This window comes from Haliotis cracherodii, unplaced genomic scaffold (assembly GCF_022045235.1).
Source record: "Haliotis cracherodii isolate W230 unplaced genomic scaffold, xgHalCrac1.p SCAF_4, whole genome shotgun sequence".
NCBI classification, from domain to species: domain Eukaryota; kingdom Metazoa; phylum Mollusca; class Gastropoda; order Lepetellida; family Haliotidae; genus Haliotis; species Haliotis cracherodii.
In genome coordinates, this window is record NW_027266297.1 from 10,324,021 (window position 1) to 10,348,703 (window position 24,683).

Consider the following 24,683-nt stretch of genomic DNA (forward strand, 5'->3'; position numbering starts at 1 on the left):
TGGTGTCTTAAAACATCGATTTTGTACATCTGAAACAGAATTTTTTGAATCGTATGAACAAGAATCTTCAGTGTGAACCGACATCATCTAAAACGTTTTATGTATAATAACTTTATTTTTAATTCTTGCTCCATCATGAGATGAATTATTACACCAGTATCGGAGTCCACAAATGCAGATAATCCTCTTCGTCTACTGGATCATATCGTTAAGCTGACGTTAAGTGTTTTGTGTAGCAATGATGTTTTAAGGGAGTAAAACACTGTTTGCTGTACAATTGTGAAATATGTTCTCTCAGGAACCAAAATACGATTAATGAGGCGTGGAAGACCAGTCCAGAGTGGTTGAACTGGATGTTGTCATTTGCTTGTTGTTTGAACGTTGTGAACGGACTCAACAATATTCCAGCTATATGACGGCGGTCTGTAAACAATCGAGACTGGATCAGACAATCCAGTGATTGACATCATAAGCATCGATCTACGCACTTGGGAATCGATGATTTGCATCAATGAGATAAGCGAGCCTGACCACTCGATCCCGTTATTCATGGGGTTACTGGGATTAGATGTCACAAAGACACAAAGAGATGATTTCAGGCACGCCCATGGTACGCAACTTCTGTCATCGAATTGCGATGCATCGGGAGACTAGGGCGACCGCGCCCCCTCTCTAATCTTAGTCAATACCATCAAATAGCGTCGTCTTGTTATGATGACCATGTTTAGTCGATTTACCTCATATACTAGTAGTTTCTCTAGCATTGGATAAAAAAGGATTAATTAATCAATGCTATTTATTACATTCATAATATGAACTTATTATATTACTTTTACTTTCGATTTGTATGTGTTATGTGCCTACCATCTTCAGTTTTATGCTGTTACTGTAGGTATTCAAAAGTAGTCATCGAACATTCATTTTAGCGCTGCTTAAACCCCAAACTATGCCTATATTATTGTTCTATCATTAGCGTCACTAGGGTGTTCTACACATAAGTCCTAAGTGGTAGTTATAAAACCTGTGTATTTTTTAGAAAGTGAATTCCATAGTGACGTATTCTACTTTAGGTCTTCCAGATCTTTGGGTATCGCTCGAAGGCTTCCTTTAATGTTCAACTTCAAGGACAAATTTACAAAACCTTCTATAACAGTCTGTTCAAGGTGGACAGTCTGCATGTGTGAGGTACAATACGTTCAGTGCTTACAGAATGTATTTGAACCAAATATACAACAAAACAACATTCTCTCTTGTGGGAATTTTCGTGGTTGTGATGTAGACCCCGCTGATCTCGTTCAGCGATTTGTAACTATGGATCTGTCTTAGGTTCACGACTATCAGCCAGACAACTAAATAAAAGCGACAGAACCCTTTGACGTTATCATAAGAAATCTCTTCTAAGAGCAGAGGCCAGAGTTCAATTGGGACTGTATCATGAACATGTGTTAATGGATCCCTATTAAATTCTGATGATACAATGTGTTCGCGAAATTTTTCCGATGCCACCCATCACAAACACATTTAACTGCAAGTCATTTGTTCACCTGAAAAATCACGGGATCATATGATTCAAGTCACAATCGGGATTTGCATCGGACATTATTTGTGTCACTGATGCGTTTAATTTGGAAATGACCTTCACATGCCTACAATTAACTTTTGGAAGCTTTACTGTGGCTTTTTATGGTGTTAACCTTATCAAAGAGTCATATGAACAGTCAAAGCTGTGGAAACATCAAATACTCCGACGAAGAAGGCAGTGTCTGTTCCATCGGAGGACCCGTGAAGATCCGGGACAGAATTGGTCTTGCCGGGAAAGGCGACTTTGCTTATCGTAAGAGGCGACTAACGGGATCGGGTGGTTAGGCTCGCTAACTCGGTTGATGCATGTCATCGATCCAAATTGCGTGGATCGATGCTCATGATATTAATCACCGGCTTGTCTGGTCCATACTCGATTATTTACAGACGGCTGTCATATAGCTGGAATAGAGTGCGGCGTTAAACAACCAACTAACAATCCATCCATCAGGAGGCAATGTGAAGATATCGGTTTTCTGGGATTCCACACAGGACTACCTCCCGAAAGGTCAGGCCCTTATCATGAACTGAACTGCTTAGGCAACTGACTGAGAATATGAAGACTAAACGTCGTTGAAAACTCACTGAAGGTGTGTTCTTGCACCAGGATAAAGCACCTTGCAAAAGGCTATTGTCGCCATGGTTGCAATGCATGACTATGGCTTTGAACTAATTGAACAGTCTCCGTATTCAGCAGATTTGGCATTCAAGGTCAGTTTTCCACCTCTTCCCAAACTTGAAGAAAGAACTGTCTTGCAATCATTATGCAAATTAAGATGGCTTTTTACACCACCACGAGGAAGCCACACATCCAGGCACTCAAGCATCGTTGGCAGAAGTTTGTGGACCTTGGATGGGATTATATTTACAAATACACAAAATAATTAGGGACAACTCAATCAACACAGTCAGTCCGTCATAGTTCCACCTCTCGTACATGTGAAATAAACATTAAGACATGTATACTTAGAAAACTATTATTCATTATCAAACAGCGTATGGATTGTTCAAGTCTGAACCAGATACATTAGCGATTCAAATGATTGATTCAACGATTCTATATCAATATTCATTTTGAAGTTACACATATTTCAATTTCAATATTCCAAATCGTACAAATGATTCGATCAGGTTCTATCAAAGCTGTGAGCCAACATGCTTGCATGTGATTTAGGCTACCCGTGCCCCTATCAATTTCTATAAGCCAGCATGCATATGATCTTATTCTGACAAGGTATAAAATCGTAGACTCACACAAATACTGTTCCAAGACAAGAAACATGAAAGATGTGTTGGCATCTTTATTCAAACACCCTCTGCCCCGTTGTTCGGGAATAAATAATGATTGTTGTTGATGAACAAGACATATGATGATGAAAATGAGACATTCAAAAAGGATTGCATTCAGTTAGGCAGTAAGTTATTTAACAATGGGACACTGGATAGATTAATTTTCTGATAATACAAGTGTTATTCCACATGATATGTAAAATGTGGAAATTCTGTATTTGTCTGACTAGACTGATTAATGTGAGTACAGATAAGAATAGTATTAACACAGTTTACATTCAACATTTCACAATGGACACGCTGAATGCAGCTTCCAGATAACTCGGACTGTTTATGGAGGTGTTGGTGTGACAGCATCCATGTTGTCGAATCCCAACTTGCAGCAGGCCAGGATAGGCTCCACACACACTTGACGTCCATCGGTGCCAGTGGTCAAGGATGTACACAGCTGAAAACAGCAGTAAGCTTATGTCATTTGTTTGTCTTTGAGAGTTAACGGCGTTTTCATAAGAACGCATGTTTATCTCTTATGGGCCTGACCTGATGTCCTTCGTTTTATAAAATGACTGATTCTCGCATTGAGAATTTTGTGAATTTCTGTAACATTATAATTTCACGTTTACCGTGTCGGTGGGTTTAAATTTTAATGTAAATAATAGCCACCTTCTTCGGGTCAGAAGTAACAGAAGTAAGCTAATGTAATTTGTTTGTCCTATAGAATTTAGGGCGTATTCGTAAGAACGCCAGTTTATCTGTTACGGACCTGACCTGGTATCATTTCATTTAAAAAAAGACTGAGTCACGTATTAATAATTATGTGAATCACCTCAAATCGTATTTCACTATCATTCTTATCTCCCTGAAATGGCGTTGGAAGGTTTGATTTTGAATGGACATTATAGCCAACAAGTCTCGTGAGGCTATGATTAAAAGAAACTACTTACAGCCATCCCACGTCCTCCGTATCTCTCGAGCTGTCTGAATGGTAGGTTGGCAGAGCCCAAGTCAACGATAGTCTCCTGGTTGGTTGTGAGGGTGACAGACGTGACAACTCCGGGGGTGGTGGTCGTTCCAGTGCCCCATGACTGACCCCATCCTTGTCCCCACTGCTGTCCCCATGGTTGACCCCACTGTTGACCGAGACCTTGACCCCACTGTTGGCCCCACACGTTGCTGTAGAAGAGACAATGTGTGGTGTTTAAGATGCATTTGACAATTGCTCATTTGAGTCATGTTAAAAATGCATTTTAACTGTGAAAATTATTTGAACATTTTAATGAGGAGGTCATGTTTTAACTTCCGCAACCCTTTCCTTACCTTCCAAGGACAGGCCCGAGTCCATCAGCGGTACATCCAGCCTCCACACGAGATCTCTCAGTGATAACGAGGTTGTAAGTTCCTGACACAGTTGTAGTCCTCAGAACGGCAGATCCAGTCAGACCACTTCGAGACTGACCAATCTACAATAGGAAAGCTATGTTCGTTTCAAAATGCACAACTCGCGAGAGTAATATTAAAGTAGTATTGTCTTTCAAGAAACCCAAACCCAAACCCCAGACTAATTCAGTCAATAAATAAAACTACTTACACCCCATCCTCCCCAAGTTGGCTGCATCCTCCTCAGGGTAAGAGACATAGCAAAACCTGTTGCTGTTCCAGTGCAGGTAATGGTTGTATCTGGTGGGAAAGTAAACACAGTTGAGCACTTTATGTTACGCAATATACACATACAAGTTGTAGTTTAAGTAGTAAGAAAGTAAAAGTGTATAAGCCTCTTTGGGATCAATCGTTCACTCTTCAGAGGCGGTGGCCTCGGAAATGTGGTTTTGGTCACTGCTTCAGCACACTCAACAGCACAATGTGTTCAAAACATCGAGCATGTCCAGTGTACGCAGTTGGGCGTAGGATGGTCATAGGAAGGGTTAACCTTACCCTGGTTGCACATTGGCTGTAAAGAAAATGAAAGTGTCTGTAAATACTTACTCAGATAAGGGTTGATAATGTTCTGGCCCCATCCTGTCCCTGCTTGACCCCAACCTGTTCTTCCAATCCCAAGTCCATGGGTACCAAATCCAAGTCCACCGACACTAAATCCAAGCCCAGCAGAGCCAAGTCCAAGTCCAGCTTGACCTAAAGATGCTCCTGTCTGTCCCAAACCAAGTCCTGCATTACCTTGACCAAGTCCGGCTTGACCCCAAGAAGCCCCTGCCTGTCCCAAACCAAGTCCTGCATTACCTTGACTAAGTCCTGAGTTACTCTGACCCCAACCTTGACCTAAAGCCAGGTGAGCTATAATAGATAGAAGAGCTACTGCGAGGAAAGCCATGGTAGATTTGTACTCGAGAACAACCTGAGATAATGCTGGTATCTATCTGACCGGGTTTATATACACTTCAGGTATAATAAGCTGGTAATTAATTATGTCTCAGAAATAAAAGAGGTGACCAATCGGAAGTCCTATCCCATGCACCTGATGTAATTAAGGACTGGCTATTGGGGAGTTACGGCTACAGCGTTAGATTAGGTTATGCAATTATGCTATTCACATATTTCGACCTTAATCGTTGTTGCATTATTTTCTTCATTACTTTATTGCTTAATGACATTGACTTGATGATCGTTAATGTCATGTGTGCATTGATTGTTTACCTGAGACAATGTGTTAACAAGCAACACTTGTTGAAATTGACTGTAATATTTAAATTTTGATCACTTGAATCATAGGTAATTTGAGATTCGGGTAGATTTATATAATGTAGTATCTTACATTGTGTTTGTTACTTATAGGAATAAGGTCATATCTTCACCCTGCTACGAAAATGATTCGGTAACGAAGTGTGCAATAAGCAGGGTTTTTTCGTTTAATTGTCGTAAACTTAGTGAAATCATATAAAACGCGTCATTATTTGTTAGACCTCAATGTCTCAGAAAACAATTCACAGATGTAATATTGAATTTGCCAAAATATTGATTCACAACCAGACAAAGAAGCAAATAAAATGCTTCTATCAGTCGCACGAAATTTTCTGTATAGTTCTATATATCGAAAAATAATTATGCATGCATTACATGAGGTTCATCATAATTCCACGTGATAGTGTCAAGTTATGCAATTGTAACTATCATGACAATAGCCAAAATTATATGGATAGTTTTATTATCAAATTGTCCTGTAAACTAAACACTGACTGCATTGCAAATGAAGGTAAACAGCAACGTTCCAAAACACTGGAAATGAGCTTAACACATCACATCCATGGTGAGAATCGAACCTGGTTTTTCGGTGTGTCGTGCTTATTCATCTGGCTACACCACATTGTTTGTGGTCACCTCCATTGCAAAATTATGCATATAAGCCAAGATGTTTCATTTACAAGACATCATATTTACACTGCATCTTTATAAGACAACTGACTGAGCTGTCTGAACTGACGTGGTTTTGTGGCCGCTTTGAATAGTTATTGCGACGGATGCCTTCAGATTAAAATGAAGTTTGATGTAATTTACCCTCATTATGCTTTGTGACAATGAGTGTGTTTGAATATTACATAGCCATGAAGGCGATGTTAGAACAGTACAATCGTCTAACACGGTGTATTGTGTGTCAACGTACCCGAACAACAGAGATGGTTGCTCATCGGATTATCTGATCCACACTCCATCCGCTACCTTATAGCTAAATATTCTGGGTACGGCGTTGAACAAACAAACTGTTCTTTTCTGCTCACTACGTATGCCTACGCGGTAACATAAAATATATAATGTTGTATTATCTGACATCCATTTGAAACACGTGTCTTAAACAATTTATTTAACGATACAATCGATGTAACTTCCGTGCATCAAATTCTCAATAACAACCGCAAATCTGAAAACAAATAACGTTTATCTCCCAACTGTCCCTATGTAATTTGTTTGATATATTATCTGTACGATAAATCTTGATATATCATATGAAATAAGTAATGCGTGAATGACCTGACATCTGGTACTAGCTAGTTCCTCCTTACTGTTATATTGCTGTTGGCGAATTGCCATGGGATAAATTCCAATATGTCTGCTTTTATTGTTGTGTGTAGTTACGTAACGACGTACACTAAAAGTCCTTTACCGTGTAATTTCTGCCCGAGGCTGTGTAGGTTATATTTTCGAATTCTCAGTGTCTTCCTTGTGTTTTTATTGGCAAATCGTGGATTTTCAATTATCAAAAAAGGTGGGGAAAATAACTCTAGAAGCATGAAAGAAATAGTATCTAGAAAGCAAATAAACATAATTTGGTGAGTGGGAGAGTGAATATGGATTTACGCCGCTTTTAGCAATATACCAGCAATATCAGGACGGGGGACATTTGGGGAACCGAGAACGCTTTAACCACAAGATAACCCCACCGCCCCACATAATTTAGATATTTTATCTCTTAACTCTGGCTGAATACACAAGACTACTTGATAATGATTACAACATACAATGAGACATGATGTGAGACTTAATACATGCAAATTGCAACTGTAAAACAATTCGTGGGTGTAAAACATGAAACGTTACATAATTATATACGCCTAATAATAAAACGTGGTGTGTATAAAAACAAACAAAAAACAAATTATACACTGTATGTACATGCTGGTGGGCTTGGCGAATGAGGAAGTGACCAACGTTCATGTTGTGTAATAAAGGATGGTTACGAAAATGACGCACATGGGATTAGCTTTATGAGTGATTTTGACACTACGTAATCGTCAGAGTTTGGGTATATAACATAAGGTCACCGAGACCTGGAGTGTATTTGATTTCACTATCGACCAGTATGTCTCTCTCTATTGTAACAGTGGTAGCTTTAATGGCCAAGATGGCCTTTGGTCAGTTGGGTAGCATGGGAGGTGGTATTGGCGGTTCAATGGGTGGCTTTGGAGGCGCTGCAACTGGTGCCATGGGCGGGGGTGCAATGGGTGGCATGGGCAGGGGTGCAATGGGTGGTTTAGGGGGAGGTGCAATGGGTGGTTTAGGGGCAGGTGCAATGGGTGGTTTAGGGGGAGGTGCAATGGGTGGTTTAGGGGGAGGTGCAATGGGTGGTTTGGGGGGAGGTGCAATGGGTGGTTTAGGGGGAGGTGCAATGGGTGGTTTTGGGGGAGGTGCAATAGGTGGCATGGGCGGAGGTGCAATGGGTGGTTTAGGGGGAGGTGCAATGGGTGGTTTCGGGGGAGGTGCAATGGGTGGTTTAGGGGGAGGTGCAATGGGTGGTGGTGCAATGCTTGGTGGTGCAATGGCTGGCTTCGGAGAAGGTGCAATGGGCGGCTTGGGAGGAGGTGCAATGCGTGCTGGTGCAATGGGTGGCTTTGGAGGAAGTGTGATAGGGGGCATGGGAGGAGGTTCTCCATTTGGCATGGGTTCTGGTATGGTTGGTATGCAATCTGGATCTTCAAGTGCAGGTGTTGGATTGGCTTCAGGAGTCGGTTCAAGTTCGCGGAACGGCGGACAAGGATCTAGCCAAAGCGGATTTGGATCTAGCCAAAGCGGATGGGGATCCAGCCAAAGCGGATGGGGATCTAGCCAAAGTGGATGGGGATCTAGCCAGGCCAGTTCGCCTTCCTCTGGATGGAGCCCTGTGTCTGGTTCAAGTGCTGCAGGAATCGGTAGTCCAGCTGGGTTTGGTGCAGGTAGATTTGGGTTCCCTGGCGCAGGTTTCGGAGCCGGTCTGCCAATAACTGGGCTTACAGGAGGAGCTGCTGGTTTAGGATGGGGATTCAACCCACAGCAAAGAATCCTGAGTGAGTAGTTCCGTGAAGTTCAACACACATCTACATATTTCAAAGTAGACCCAACAGTGATATAATCGGAACAATACAAACCCATAGAACCATAGAAATTGGAATTTGTGACATGACATAAACAATGTTTATAACCATAAAGTTATAGTCAAATATTTTATCAAATTCGCTGATCTTCTTCATTTTGATGATTTCGAAGAAAAACGACCCGTTTTCATATGTATCTATCTGAACACATCGATAAGTCCCAAAACGATCATGCTCAATCGACACTCTTCTCTGACCAATCATATTTGAGATAATACCCACTTTCATGTTACAATAGTGATTTATATGAAACATGTCTGTCAATCATTTTCTCATTATATACATGTAATGAGGATTTGAAGTCTATTGGTTATAGCGTTCGGTCACCCCATCTATTCTCACAAGGTACATTGTGTTAAGCTCATTGTTAGTTCTCCCATCCGTGATTTGACTGTAATGAAATGTATGTATATCAATTGGAATGAGATGAATCAAGGAGTTTGAGTACAAACCATAACATATATTCCGTAATTAAAAATAAACTGTTACCATGGCATCAGTATTTGAGGAATTGTTTTTGTTTCAGACACTACAATTACCTGTGCCTTCACCGCTACCGGCTTTACCGGATCAGTCACCCTGAGAAGAGCAGCATGGGGGGTAAGTTTTAAATATTAGATGCGGAGTAGTTGTGTGGGTTTAACGCCGCTTTTGAAGTCGTTGACTTGATGTTGATGTTGACAAATTAAGTCAGGCCTCAGATTTCACGAAAGAATTAAACGTCATAATCAAGGCGAATATGGGATTCGAGCCCATGTTCTGCACAGCGAATTGCTGCGTCTTAGACGACAGGGCCACCATTTGTAATTCTATATTCACATTATTAAAAAGTTATTAAGAAATATATCTCCCTCCAGTTTTCAAACCTTTCTCTCACCGGTTAGCAAACTATCGTCGACATTTTGATAGCATAATTTTTTGTGTGAATATATACAACTTTTTCATTACCGCCAAATTCTGATGTCAGGAACTCCGTATGTAACGAACTCAATATACAACAGGACCTGGGAACTGTACATACAGTCAAGTCTCGTTAATCCGACAATCGGCTTTATCTGACACTTATGATGGGAACCGATTAAATCAGTGCTATTTAGACCCGTTAATCCGACAGTCTCGCACTCCGACTCCGACACACCTAATTTGCAACGAATGACCGAAATCACTCATTAATCAGTCTCGTTAATCCGACACAGTGATCAGCGAGCTCCGTGGTCATCTGCCCGCGAGTACACAGCCCCGTGTTTTGAACCGAGACGAGTCAGCTGGTAGCTACATAGTACTTATACATAGAGATAAACTTGCTTGACAGTAAACAATTAATGCTTTAAATAAACAAAACAGGATTAATCACATGCTGTATATGTCTGGTGGAGAATTGAACTTGTCTTCGTTTTCGACTTTTCAATGTATCCGCAATACGTTATAGCTTTTTAAGAAGTTTCCAGAGATGCCCTGGAATGCCGGCAAAACAAATGTTCTGAATGGTCTTGATCTTCCGCTCCAGTGGGTTAGAAGGAGTCCGTCAGGATCCATGACTATCAGCTCCACAACAGGAACAGGAACATTCAGCGTTGTCCTGACAGAGAGGTCCCGTACAGAGGCTGGTTGTACGTCTGACGGTCTTGGTCCAGTCATTGCTAGGTAAGAGTTGCAGTTTGTTATAGTCATTCGTGAAACCCCATTAACTCGAATCGAAACATCATGTGACTCAAAGTGTGCCAATATGACTCTTGCTCAATGGGATCATTGATCCACAAATTATGTCTGGTGCAATTTCCAATTTATGCATGTGCCATATGTTCACGTGTTTTTTCAAGTGAATAATTGACTTGCCTTCACGTGTGTTTGTGACGTGGGGCACGATACACTCACCTTTTCGCACACATCTAGCATCATCACTATTTAATACACATATTCTTATATTATCGTAATTTGGCGCATGATAGACAAACATGATGACTGATGCAGTTCTCTATTTTGATTTGTATCAAAAGTTTACGTGTTTTCTTTTAAGTGAACACTTGACTTGCATTTGCATGTGTTTGTGACGGGTGGCACCGACGAGACAGGATACGCTCACCTTAATTTATCTCATAATTATTCAGAAATACGTGCTTATGATTCAGTCGGAATCGTATAGTTTTTTTATGATTAAGGGAATGGATTTGTCCCTGTTATTTTTACATTGATGTATTTATTGATCCAGGCGAGACTACCCTATATCATCTAGTATTGTTAGTAATTAGCTTCGTATGAAATACGATGTTGGATGAGACAGCAGTGGAACATCGTAGTCCTTGAATCGTCGACATTACATTATCCTTGTTACTTTATTCCGCCTTTAACGATTGAGCTGATGCGAACAATCTAATTATTTAACTTCATTACTTGCAAATTGGTATCTCAGTCTTTTGCGAAACATTGCACAACAATAAAACCTTACCCTGAAATAATTAATACTATAATATGTTCCAGTAACCTAAGATGGGGTATGTGGAGTATGGGTTCCAGCAACCGTGGCGTCCTTGCTACCGTCACCCTCTCGGCCAACCAGCAGAACAACGTCAACCTTGCCAACCTTCCATTCAACGAACTTGACCTCTACGCTGGACGTGGTCTTGCGGTAGGTTTTACCTCCGATTTTAAGTTTATGTTTTTAAAGTTAAAGTAAACATTTACCTGAAAGTGTTTACCAGTTTCATTCAGTTTCATTTCCATGGTGACCTTCATAGATACATATTAAAGGTGAATATGTTATTGGTTAATATTCTTAACTGTATTATAAGTCCACTTATGATGCGTTATTCCACTCCCCAAGTGAATGCTCATTGCGCTACGTTATTATTACTGAAGTCATTGAATCAATGTGTGGTCAAATTTCATTCTCATCTCCCTGGGGAGTATACAACTTTAAATTTAACTTTAAGTTTCGTAGTTACATGAAGTACGTATTAACTTTCTCATTTACCATTGTTTGTCGATTCCTAAAGGCAGTTAGGTAGCCAAGTGGCTAAATCTTTGGCCCGTCGCGCCCAAGACACGGGTATGATTCGTCACAATGATGTAATGTGTAATAGATGACTGGATTATGACCGAAAACATATTTACTCACTAGTTCAGTTAAGCGAGTTGAAATTTACGCCACATCGGCAGTACGTTATCCAAATAGTGGCGTGTCACTTGTGGCGTGTCGTGTCAATCTTAAAAAATATGACTGTCAATTTGACAAACAAATATTTCAAAGACATGCACTGGTGAAATGTATGAAACGCTTTCTTTGCGTCCACCGCCATTATGTTACTTGAATAATGAGAAGTCGTTTACATCTAATTTCTTTGCATTTCAGTTGTGTTCAACTTTGACAACTGGTGTTGATGGCAGACAAGTCTGTTCCGATCCCATCCCCGCCTGTTGCAAGCTGGGATTCGACGACATGGATGCAATTACTCCTTAAACTTACTCTTCTCAAACGATTTTCACTCGGACCGTAACAGACCAATACACATCGACCAGCACTGACAGGAATTCATATTGGAAGTAGTATCGTGCACGAGACTGCCACATGCCACAACGCAAATTGTATGCCTAACTGTCTCAAGAAGCAGTTTCAAATTATGCGAATTGTATACTACTCAATATTCGATAGGGATAGTGAGATATCTCATTATATATATCATGGTAAGATAAAATATATCCCTATCAAAAGTTGAGTAGTATATACACTGCCTATCAAAAGTTGAGTAGTATATACGCTGTCTATCAAAAGTTGAGTAGTATATACGCTGCCTATCAAAAGTTGAGTAGTATATACGCTGCCTATCAAAAGTTGAGTAGTATATACGCTGTCTATCAAAAGTTGAGTAGTATATACGCTGCCTAACAAAAGTTGAGTAGTATATACGCTGCCTATCAAAAGTTGAGTAGTATATACGCTGTCTATCAAAAGTTGAGTAGTATATACGCTGCCTATCAAAAGTTGAGTAGTATATACGCTGCCTATCAAAAGTTGAGTAGTATATACGCTGTCTATCAAAAGTTTAGTAGTATATACGCTGTCTATCAAATGTTGAGTAGCATATACGCTACCTATCAAAAGTTGAGTAGTATATACGCGGCAGCGTTAACAGTGAATTCATGCACTATCACGACTCCACTGCGGAATGAGACGATTGGATCCGAATGAAATGATATTACTTCAATTTTCTTCATAGAAAATCGCATTGGTTCTCTTCAGCATGCGATTTAATAATCAAATCGGACATAAGTATAAGTCCTTCCCTTTACTTGTATAGTTCAATATTCGTCATATACAAAAGCCTTAAGTTTTTTAAGATATTGTTTGAATTATTATGTCAAATAGCAAAATATGCTTCTTGAACGTTAGCAAGGTTCAAACACCCCTAACCCTAACATACAGAACAGATGTAATTTTATGTTTGGAACTTGTACCGGTATACCTGTTTCTATGCATATACACACTAATATTATCGTTTTGATATACTACTCTACGTTTGATAGGGATATATTTATCTGTCCGTGATACACAAAAGTGATTCTCATAATATGTCAAGTGTATACTGAAATAGACCGACATAGCTCATTAACCCTATCTGAAGTTGAGAAGTATATACATGAATTAACTGTTACTCTGCATACATGACTCTGTATTCGTACCAGCTGGCAAATGTTTCAAGTTCACTGTCATTATTTATTGTCACATGTTTAAAGATAATTATCAGAAATATTTAAAATAAATTATTTTTCACACATAATTAGCTTGTTTTGTTGTCCAGATAGGCGAATGCTATCCATTTGTGTAGATTCCATTATATTAATTATATATATCAATCTAATATTGGGAAATTCTGTTTTTACAAACGCATCAATTCGTCAACGTTATAGCTGTATAATTGTTTTAATAAGAACATGTTTTAAACTTACCAAGATGAAGCAAAGTAAAAAAAATACAGTTTTACAAGTGGACAAAGTGAAATCTCAAATGTCATACATGATTGCTTGAGTTGTTAACGTGCATGTAAATTCATTTTTAAAATAAATATGATTATTCACGAGAGGCTCAATCGTCTGAGCAGAATTGCAGAGTTGCGCCCCCTAGGCATTCCAGAATCATGACCGAGCATGTATCTTTCTCCATCATTCATCAGTGTTCAGATGTTACAAATAGTACTTATATCTTTCAAGATTGATTTGTAGATTTTTTAGATGATCCCTTGTTTATGGAGAATAATGAAATAAAAGATCTTGATCACAGATATCCCAAGTTGAGTCGTACTTACCCTTGCTGTCTTGAGGTCCTTAGGAAAGGGGGCACGGGTGGCCCAGTCGTGTAAGACCCCGGGATTCGCTGTGCAGAGTTGCGTCCCTTGGGCACACCAGAAACCTATGATTGTGGGTTCGAATCCCGGTTCGCCCCGATTATGTTTCTTGGTTTGTCAGCACTATACCCGTGCTCGTGGGTTTCATGGATATGGTAAACATCTGAGACCTGCATCACTTCGGGCTTTCCTCCCATATTAAGCTGACACGCCGTGATATAACTGGAATACTGTTAAACAAGGGTTAAACTCACTCACTCACTCACCTTAGGAAAGTGGCAAAAGACAATGTGATGTACTGAACGCCACACAGCGATGTACTGAACGCCAAACTGAACGCCATACAGTTATGTACCGAACGCCATACAGTGATATACCGAACGCCATACTGAACGCCATACAGTGATGTACTGAATGCCATACTGACCGCTTCACAGTGATGTACCGAACGCCATACAGTGATATACTGAAAGCCATACAGTTATAAATAGAACACCATACAGTGATATACTGAACGTCATACTGAACGCCTTACAGTGATGTACTGAACGCCATACTGAACGCCTTACAGCGATGTACTGAACGCCATACAGCGATGTACTGAAAGCCTTACAGTGATGTACTGAATTCCCTACACTGATGTACTGAACGCCTTACACTGATAAACTGAACGCCATACTAAACGCCTTACAGTGATGTACTGAACGCCTTACAGTGATGTACTGCACGTCTTATAGTGATATACTGAACGCCATACTGAACGGCTTACAGTGATGTGCTGAACGCCATACAGTGATATACTGAACGCCATACTGAACGCCATACAGTGATGAGCTGAACGCCATATTGCACGCCTTACAGTGATGTACTAAACGCCTTACAGTGATGTACTGAACGCCTTACAGTGATATACTGAACGCCATACAGTGGTATACTGAACGCCATACTGAACGCCTTACAGTGATGTACTGAACGCCATACTGAACGCCTTACAGTGATGTACTGAACGCCATACTGAACGCCTTACAGTGATGTACTGTACGCCATACTGAACGCCATAGAGCGATGTGCTGAACGCCATACAGTGATGACATGGACTCCATACAGCACTGAGGAGTGGATCATAATCAGCGTGAATATATGATCCTGGAATGCTAAATGAACGCAACGCTAACAAGATGTATTGTGCCGCCTGAGACGACTTGACCCTACGGCATGGGGTATGTACTAGCATGTTATAGCAAAGTCCTGAATGTTGTACAGCGATTTGTGACTTGGTGTTTGTTGCAACATCAATGATTTTCTAAATAAATAGGAAGTGATTCTGACAGGTGACATACCGACAGCACCTGACCTTGAGCGGGTCAGGTGTCGATCAACATAAAATATTGACAAGTGAATCCATCAAAGTTGTCTTGAGTCATTGTAAATATTTATGGATAGATGTTTGGAAACTTTTATAGGAATAGAACATACACCACTGGATGGGAAATCAGCTACAAGACGGCATATACCGTTGACGGTTTTTTTTAGTATTTTACCGTCATCACAAAATGTGACCTTCGAGAGCTATACGACTGAAAAGCAAAACAAGCGGTACAACATGATGATGATGATTCGCACTGCATTGTTCTGCTTAGCAGTATTTGTGTCCGGTGCACAGTGTCAAGTCTGGAGTGGACAGCAGCCACAGGGACAATGGAGCAGTCAAATTGGAAGCCAAGGAGGATTTGGTGGAAGCAACGGAGGACCAAGCATGTTTGGAGGCGGTAGCTTTGGTCCAAGTCTGTTCGGTGGAGGCAGTCTTGGAACAAGTCCCTTTGGTAGTTCAGGTCCATTTGGGAGTAATAACTTCAGATCTAACCCAGGGACTAACTGGATCAACTCGGGACCTTTTGGAATGAATGGTCGTAATGCACCAGACGGTCAGCCTTTTGGACCCAGTTCCTTTGGTCCTAACGGACCAATGCCAAGCAACCCCAATGCATGGGGCTCATCTCCAAACCAAAGAGGTCCATTTTCACCAACGTCTCCCTTCCTGTCAAACTCACCGAATTCCCAGATGAATTCCTTTCAGTCAACATCAAATTTTCGACAAAATCCGTTTCAAAGGAATCTGAACTCTCGATCTAATAATCCATTTGCACCACCATCAGGTAGTATGGTTCCGTTTCCCAACATGCCTTTCATGCCAAATTCTGCCCAGAATAGATTCGATACAGGGTTTTTTCAAGGTTTTGGATGGCAACCAGGAATGGCGTCTCTCGCTATACCAGGAACACCCAGCATAGGAAGCAGTAGGTCTGCTTCCAATAGTAATGGTATTGACATTTCAGAAGGTAGGTTTTATTAGAATTGAATATACCCCATAAACTTGTACTTACACATTTATGACCGTTTAGAAACATTTGGCTACTTTGTTCACTGGTGAATATGGGGTGGTGTGGTTGTCAAAGTGTTCGTACGTCAAAACGAAGGCCTGAGCGAATTCCTTACATGGGTACAATGTTTGAAGCTTATTTATGGAGTCCCGAGTGTGTAATGGTTGCAATATTGCCAAAAGCTGCTCAAACCATACTCACTTTTTGTTCGTTTAACGTCATAATAATAATAATAATAATAATAATAATAATAATAATAATAATAATATACATGCATTATTCATGTAAACTAAACTTCAATTTGAATTCAAATAGCAAACGCATTATTTATGGTATTGTTGTCATGATGATATTCTTTCATTGAAGGCGAGACTCTCACCTGCAGTGCCAGAGACAATACAGGCTCTTTAGCAGTTACTCTATCATGGACGGATAATAGCAGCCAGGTAAACTGTTATTAACTCATTTCTCACCTTCATACAAAATTTTGTTGTAGTGATAAAATAGGTGGTTGCCGCGTTCACTCGTATCGTCGAAGGCGCGTATACAAGGTGTGAACAATCAAAACGACGAAACCCTCCTCCACAATCATCAGAAATCTCTACTATATGATTACGATGATATAAGAACGTTCGCGAAAAGATGAGCGTATAGTGTCCCACAGGTGACGTACGTCATAAACACATGCAAAGGCTAAGTCAACTGTTCACTTGAAAAAACACAAGAACATATGGTACACGCCAACAATTGGGAATTGCAGCGGGCATTTTGGTCAATGATATGCATCAAACATGGAAATGTCCTCCTCTTGTCTATTATGAAACGTCTTGAAAACTTCACTAAGGCCTTGCATATTCTTACCCTGATCAAATAACTTTTGAGCAGGAATCGCACGACGCTCTTTGATGTCTTCGTAGAAAGAGCATGTGCTAGACTGTACCTCAAAGATTGTGAAATGTAAACACCAAAGGCTGGAGCTCCTGCAGTCTTGCTCAACATAAAGGGAAAGTTGACTATTGGAAAGTTGAAGTCATCCCTCTTGTCATACAGACTTGTGGATAGTTTTTGTCACTCTGAAACCCATTTCCATGATCCCTGTCATGATATTGCTGAAAAATTGAAGAAAGCTGAGTGAAACCATACTCGCAGAATACAAAACAAAATGATGTACTATCACCGTACATGCACATGTTTATTTATCTATGCCAAAATTTAAACTAAACTGCCATGCTTGACAAATAGAGATGAATTTGTTTCTATGACTTTTGGTCCTTAGAGAGGACAGACGTTTAACCCAATACAAGGTGTCGTCAACGTGACGTCAACGACGCTGTCTGGAACGTTTACGGTGCTCCTGACACGGCGAGCCCGGGTGGAAGCAGGGTGCTCTTTAACTACCATGGGCGAGATTCTCTCACGGTCAGTTTAGTCAGTGAATGTCAACATATTGAATACAGGTAAAAAGAATATGAGAGAAATATTGCCACTGTGCCAACATTTAGATAACCACTTGTTACTTTGGTAGTGTGTCAAAACAGATTTAATATAAAAATTATAAAACAAACCTCACAGACACCATGTCCTCAGCACGTTCTGTCACATATATAGTGGAGCGGTGGGGGTAGCGGTCCGGGTTAGATTCTCCGTTTGGTTCAACGTGTGGAGCTCATTTCTTGTCTCCGCCGTGATATTGCGGGACCATTGCTAAAAGCGGCGTAAAATCATAGTATTACTCATTCACATGTATAGTGTAAACTCTCTATCAGAATCTAACCCAAATAATCAGTTTGGTTTTGTAAAATGATGTTATTTATCAGCACTGGTCATTTAGAAACTGTTGTGTCAGTGAATACAGGACAATATGTGAAATCCTTGACTTCATGTAACTTCTCTATGCAATTTGGGCAAGGATAAGGCATCCCTATTGGCACTAATTATGCACCCCACATATGTTGATCTGTTTCTGTATGCATATGCATCGGATTTTCTGCTCGGATCGGCAAAAACAAAGCGTGATAATATGGTCAAGAAGTTTAAGTTAAGCTTCATGTATATCAATGATCTGATACCGTTCAAAAATGGTCAAATAGCCAATTTACTCACCTGAATTAGAAACAAAAGCGACCAGTGAAAGCACCTCATCTGTTTCATATTTAGACCTATGCTTAAAGATTCTTAAAGAGCAATATTCCAGCAGCTCGAGGCTTTGGTGTCCACAGTTCACAATTTTGTCGGTGCAAACGAGCTTGCACTTTATGCGAAGATTTGAAAGAGCGCCATACGACTCTTCTGTTCTTAAACGCCTTTCAAGATTAACTTTTTTCTGTGACTGTGCGTTTCTAGCATGCAATGTGCACAAAGAAGCGACAGAAGTTTAATATTATTTATTAGGGAGAAAGAATAGGACAGTCAATACATAAGTCTCCAAATGTATTCATATTCTTAACATGCTCGTCTTCAAGCTTCATGAAATGGATCATGGATCATGACGCCCGCTGAGTGACTTCCTTGTTCTCTCTACAGAACTACTACAAACAGCGCATGGGGAGGCACCAGGGTCTTCAGCCTGGGAGTGTTGTCTTCAATACGTGTGAGACGTGGTGTGGAATCTTCAATTACTATACCGACACCTAACCTGCCGTTGTTGAGTCTGCAGCAATATTCAGGGAGAGGAATCGTGGTAAGTGTATTTCCACATCGTTACTGTGAAACCTCGTTAATCTGGACCTCGGGCGGTTATTTTGAGCATCTTCAACTACAAACGACAATCGTTCGTTAATCCGGACGAATTACTGGGATCAATGTATCCGGAGTAACGAGGTTTCATTGTATATGAAATTAACTTTTTTTTATCCCAATGGTCCAAGGTACACTAATGTGTCCTTTCGTAGAACACATGTATCACGTGTTAGCTCACCTTGCAATTACTAACGTTATGTAGACGTCTTATAAATACCATTGTTGACGTTATTTGAAATTACGTCTTTAACTGACGGTGTTATTGTGTATCATTGTTGACATCGTGTGACACATTTCTCTATGTAGTAGATAATACATTTTTACTACAGGTAATAATACAGTAGGGATAATTAAGAAGTTATATCGACCGCGTAGTGAAAATGTATATGTTCCTTGAAACCACTATGACACGCGCCCATGTAATGATATTTGTCTGATATGCGCGAGGGCTGTTCAGACAGCTGATAACAATCCCACTCAGAAATGATGATCAAGGAATTATAGTCTGAAATATGTGCCTAATGTTCATCATTTAATTGTTGAATTAAATTATTTGTATCTTTTTGCCGCAATGGGGTAATCCGGAACGCGTTCAATGAATATACCCTTAAATCGTGTAGGATCTTCTAAGGCAAAGTGCTTGTTCCAAATGTACCTCTGAAGGATACTCTGTTGGATTAGACGGTTATCTTAATGCAAGGCAGTTTGGGTTGTGTACTCCCCATGGAGCTGAGAATGTAATGTAGTGCGTGTGGAGACCTGTACAATATAAGTACACACAGCATTATTATCATCACTAGTTGACCTTCATGGGAATTGTCTGTGTTTCAGCTATGTAGCGGCACAGCCTCAGATTCTACCGGAAGCGCCAGTTGCATTGGCACCTTTCACCTCTGCTGCAAACTCGGTTATGACAATCAAGACGCCATCCTACCATGATGCCCTGTTCCACCATCGAGACTTTGCTTGTTTGTTGTCTAACGCCGCGCTCAGCAATATTCCAGTTATATGACGGCGGTATTTAAATAATCGAGTCTGGATCAGACAATTCAGGGATTGACATCATGAGCATCGATCTACGCAATTGTGATACGATGGCGTACATCAAGCAAGTCAGCGAGCCTGAACACCCGATCCCGTTTATCGCCTTTTACGACAAGCATGGGTTGGTGAAGACCTTTTCTCTGCCCGGATATTCACGGGTCCACCTTCGAGGCATCTGGACACATCTTAGCGGACTATAGTGAGTGATTATGGCTTGACGCCGCTTTTAGCCACATTCCCGCCATTTCACGGCCAGGGGCACCAGAAATAGGCTTCACATATCGAACCCGGTTCTTGGTGTGACAAACTAACGCTTTAACTACCAGGCTTCCCCACCGCTCTAGTGGAATATAGAAAGGAACTGGAGTCTGTCCTTGTCGATGATCGCAAAACAAGACGTTCCTTCATCACGAATAACATCATACAGATTTAAAAAACAGCTGTAGGCCAATGCTGTCAAACACTTTAGGCAGGCACCCAAGTATGGTCTTGTCTATCGTCACATCAGAAAGCCCTATTGCAGTTATAACATTTTTAGGTGAACCCATAAATGAATGTCCGGATAAGCCAATCAGCTGTACGTATGACCCTCTGTACATCTGTATGTGTATAAAGTAGTAATTGTCCGGGGTTTGCAGATTAAAAGAGTCCGGACTAACGAGGTTTAACTGTAGTTATATACATAAAAGTAACTTTAATTGTTTAACGGTGCTGTACATATCATTATCCAATCTTTTATCACTTGTTTTACTTTTCAAAATAAATTTTAATAATATTTGTACTGTTAGAACCATATATTCCAGGATCATCCGTTATCCAAAATGTATATAAATTTTCACCACCACATACAGGTGGAAACTTTGCTTTGTACATTTCCATATTATCAAATAAAAGAAACCAATATATAAATGTGTTTGAGTTCTGTTTCCTGTTTAAGGATTCCGGGTTAGATTATGTCCCAGCAGACTATGTTGGTTGGAAGAGGCGACTTAAGGATCGGTTGTTCAATCTCGAGGACTTGGCTGATTGCGTGTCATCGTGCTTCAACGGTGTTCATAATATCAATCACTTGTTTGTCCGGCTGCAGTCATACAACTGGGATATTTTCAAGTGCGATGTTAAACAACAAATATAGAAAAACAAAAAGCAGTGTTTATTTCGGGTTTCTTTTTCATTTTGGAATCACGAGCATTCACCCGATGAAGGAGTAATCATACACTCCGACACGTTGTGTTTCGTCATAAAAATGTAGTTAACATCCATACATTCTCTTCCTTATGAATAAATTATGTTAATTCTGGTTTTGGGTGTATTGCGACCGGATACATGCTCCTGGTCATAATGCGACTATAAGGTCAGTAAAACTACTGATATGATTTGCATACGACGCTTGATTGATGCATTAACTGGTGACCATAGACGAATATCTTAGGTATGGTTTTAGAAATGTAACTACTTTTGTTTGAAAACATATAGAAACCATTGAGTCACGTCTTTAGTCATCGAAATGTATAAGTTTTTTTCCTGAAAATTCCAGAGGAAAATCAATATGGTTTCATCTAAGACAATGGGAACGCCAGAAACCTTTGATCTTGGATGATACACGTTCATATAACAACGTTAATGATAGATTGGGGGCACGGGTGGTCCAGTCGTATAAGGCGCCGAAATTCGCTGTGCAGAGTTGCGTCCCTTGGACACGCCAGAAACCTATGACTGTGGGTTCGAATCCCGGTTCGCCCCAATTAGGTTTCAATGTTTGTCAGGACCATACTCATGCTTGTGGGTTTCACCAAAGTGGTAAACTTGTAAGACCTGCGTCACTACGGGCTTCCCTTCCATATTAAGCGGACACGCCCTGATATAACTGGAACGCTTTTGAATTCGGCGTAAACCCAAATCAAAGCAAGAGTGAACCCCTGCAAAATTATTACTAAAACCCAAGCGTTAACGGACCAGCATAAAAAATGAAGACCGACAAAATCGAAATCTAAAACAATAAACGTAAAGAGCATATCAATGTCAATCATGGTATGAACAAATAAAAAAAGCATAAAGTACAAACAAAGTATGAAATACTAGTAAATACAAATACATATCAACATCTGCCTGAGAGATATCTAGGTTAGATGTTCTCGGAATAATAGCGATACAGTTGTCCACATCGAGGAGATACGTTTTTGAAAAAAATATATGCAATTACTGTATTTTGGAGCTTGTCCATGATTCCACACTCCTAAAAATGGGTTTATCTTTTATCAGTTCTTGATGAAGATTGCAATTACCTTTAGCTTCCTTAAATACCACCTGCTTCATTACTCTGTTTAAAAAAAATGTTGTTTACCGTTAACCTGAGGCGCTTTGGTATTCGTGTATTTCTTTCGTAATAAATAACGTCATTTTTAACGTACGAACTTACCCATGTTAATCTCAATGGCCATACGATGACGTGATTTGTTTTTTTCAGAATCACTACGTCAATGCATGGCGTGAATTATTTCCGTAGTATGTCACGGATCGTTTAAATATAAAGTTTTTAAAGATCAGAAAAATGAATCTGAACTTGTGGCTTCAAATGGAATTTGCTTAAGAACCGGAAAGAGTGGGAAGACAATTACAAATGAGGTGGTGTGGGGAGCGCTACATGTGTGTTTTTGTTGCTGTTGTTGTATTTTATGGATTATAATTCTTCAAATTACGTTTACAAAATTACACATAAGCGTATTCGATCTAAATAAACCGCTAACAACACACTTAAAACATAAAAGATTTTAAAGAATGTCCACACCTTGGTGACGCCTAAGGTGTAAAAAATACACCCAAGACGTGCCCTTAGGACGTACAGTGCAATACATCAATCACCCTGCAGTTGATAACGATCTTGATTGGGTGAAGGTACTAAAGTGCTATATAATCAATAATCAAACTTCCGTTTTCGTAAACATGTAACGTCTCCTTATTCGGGGTTTACTGTAAAAAAAATTATATTATATGGTACGCCATTTCAAAGACGTAATTCAAAATTAACATATAGTTTTTTATTTGTTTCAACAAAGTCAGTAAATGCACCATCGTGTCACTGGTTTTTCTGGTCCAACCATCAATTGATTGGTTTGTTTACAGACCACCGTCACATGACAGTACTGTTGAATTGCGTCAGGCAATAAATACAGTACCGACTTACATTACTCTCTTGCATTGACATTTTATGTTTTCAACAATATCATTTAAAAAAAGGAGTATTTATTGTCATTAATCCAAAAATACTAAATCTGTATGAATGAACATGCAGGAAACATACATTGCTAGTCATCCTTGACGCGAGATGAAAGACAAGACATGCGGTTCAGACACCTAGGCTGTTCTGGTACCGATGAATCTAGCCCGAGCCCGTGACGTATGCATTTAGAAAGTTGGTTGGATTAAGCGTACATATTAAGGAACGCTGCTTGTTCAGGGACAAGGAGACGGAGCGGGGAACACGGGTGCACGGGGGACACAGATAGGGGGCAGTACACTTTCAACCGTCTCCTTATCAAGCCTGACTGAAACACTGTCCATTGCGCTGTTAGCCTCACTAACTCACTCTACATGAAGATATGCTATATATTTATATATCCATATTAATATGATGGAATCGATGCAAATGAAAATCTCAGGTCAACTAAACCACAAAAACTTCATATGACGTAGGTAAACAGAAGTAATATATTTCAAAAGACATACAAAATGAAACTGAAAAGTAAAAGTAATTATATTAACTTTCCAGATCGATAAGTCTTTTAATTGTATACACAACGAACAACTTGTACAATGAGTGCGTTTAATGTCGTATAAAGCGTTTTGGGGTCCCAAAGTTAGTCACGCTTAAAATTGCAAATTATTTAAAACTGCCGCACACCTCACAGAGAATGAAAGAAACAGTCTTTTGTAAAATACAAAGAAATTTGAATTTGAAGAATTTTAGAAACCTGAGGGATCCATTTTCAGAGCAATCAAACACCGGTATACTTGATAGATAGAGGTTTGGGTTATGTGCTTCTAAATAATATTATACATAAAACATTAATTAAATTCTTTTGTCACTGTTAAAACTTGTTTAGAAATGGAGCAATAGTTAACTCATTTAAAACACCTGTACACTTAAAAAAGGAAAGCAAAGGAGTAAGGGGAACGACCATCCAAGAGCGACTCTCTACCCCCGGCAAATCGACCATAACCACCACAAGCCCTCCCCAAACGCCGATCATCAAATCGTTGGCACCTCGTGATCAGTGCATCTATTAACAAGAACCTGAATTTAGTGTTCAGTAGGTATATCCCAACAGTACCAAAAAGCAATACACACAAATTGTACAGGATATATATAGGCAGTCTGAAGTGTCATGGCGATGGTTGACGCATGTACCCCGGGGCACCACAAACAGTAAGTTGTCGTGCAGCCGTGTAACATG

At 40.0% G+C, this 24,683-nt stretch overlaps 4 protein-coding genes across 4 annotated transcripts; 2 read left to right on the forward strand and 2 right to left on the reverse strand.

The window, feature by feature from the left end:
- Positions 1 to 3,202: 3,202 nt before the first annotated feature.
- On the reverse strand, positions 3,203 to 5,197 carry LOC139480399 (ATP-dependent RNA helicase glh-2-like). The gene is made up of 5 exons (XM_071263465.1): positions 4,855 to 5,197; positions 4,460 to 4,548; positions 4,189 to 4,331; positions 3,816 to 4,044; positions 3,203 to 3,319 (listed from the first exon to the last, which is right to left on the reverse strand). Exons 1-5 carry the CDS (start codon positions 5,195 to 5,197, stop codon positions 3,203 to 3,205), a joined length of 921 nt encoding a protein of 306 aa, XP_071119566.1.
- Positions 5,198 to 7,731: 2,534 nt separating this feature from the next.
- Positions 7,732 to 8,019, reverse strand: LOC139478516 (uncharacterized). The gene has a single exon (XM_071261007.1). It carries the CDS (start codon positions 8,017 to 8,019, stop codon positions 7,732 to 7,734), a length of 288 nt encoding a protein of 95 aa, XP_071117108.1.
- A 37-nt stretch (positions 8,020 to 8,056) lies between these two features.
- Positions 8,057 to 12,183, forward strand: LOC139478220 (uncharacterized). Its single transcript, XM_071260616.1, has 5 exons — positions 8,057 to 8,639; positions 9,253 to 9,326; positions 10,234 to 10,370; positions 11,205 to 11,352; positions 12,076 to 12,183. Exons 1-5 carry the CDS (start codon positions 8,057 to 8,059, stop codon positions 12,181 to 12,183), a joined length of 1,050 nt encoding a protein of 349 aa, XP_071116717.1.
- Positions 12,184 to 15,671: 3,488 nt separating this feature from the next.
- Positions 15,672 to 20,124, forward strand: LOC139479211 (protein rtoA-like). The gene is made up of 5 exons (XM_071262064.1): positions 15,672 to 16,404; positions 16,813 to 16,892; positions 17,723 to 17,865; positions 18,970 to 19,126; positions 20,017 to 20,124. The coding sequence occupies exons 1-5, from the start codon at positions 15,672 to 15,674 to the stop codon at positions 20,122 to 20,124; spliced, it is 1,221 nt and encodes a 406-aa protein (XP_071118165.1).
- The last annotated feature ends 4,559 nt before the right edge of the window (positions 20,125 to 24,683 follow it).

Coding starts and splice junctions, on each gene's coding strand:
- LOC139479211 (XM_071262064.1), top strand. CDS start 15,672: ATGATGATGATTCGCACTGCATTGTTCTGCTTAGCAGTATTTGTGTCC. Junction 17,866..18,969: donor ATGGGCGAGATTCTCTCACG/GTCAGTTTAGTC, acceptor TTCTCTCTACAG/AACTACTACAAACAGCGCAT. Junction 19,127..20,016: donor ATTCAGGGAGAGGAATCGTG/GTAAGTGTATTT, acceptor TCTGTGTTTCAG/CTATGTAGCGGCACAGCCTC.
- LOC139478220 (XM_071260616.1), top strand. CDS start 8,057: ATGGGTGGTTTCGGGGGAGGTGCAATGGGTGGTTTAGGGGGAGGTGCA. Junction 10,371..11,204: donor CTTGGTCCAGTCATTGCTAG/GTAAGAGTTGCA, acceptor AATATGTTCCAG/TAACCTAAGATGGGGTATGT. Junction 11,353..12,075: donor ACGCTGGACGTGGTCTTGCG/GTAGGTTTTACC, acceptor TTTGCATTTCAG/TTGTGTTCAACTTTGACAAC.
- LOC139480399 (XM_071263465.1), bottom strand. CDS start 5,197: ATGGCTTTCCTCGCAGTAGCTCTTCTATCTATTATAGCTCACCTGGCT. Junction 4,549..4,854: donor CATTATCAACCCTTATCTGA/GTAAGTATTTAC, acceptor CTTTCCCACCAG/ATACAACCATTACCTGCACT. Junction 4,332..4,459: donor CAACTTGGGGAGGATGGGGT/GTAAGTAGTTTT, acceptor TTCCTATTGTAG/ATTGGTCAGTCTCGAAGTGG.
- LOC139478516 (XM_071261007.1), bottom strand. CDS start 8,019: ATGCCACCTATTGCACCTCCCCCAAAACCACCCATTGCACCTCCCCCT.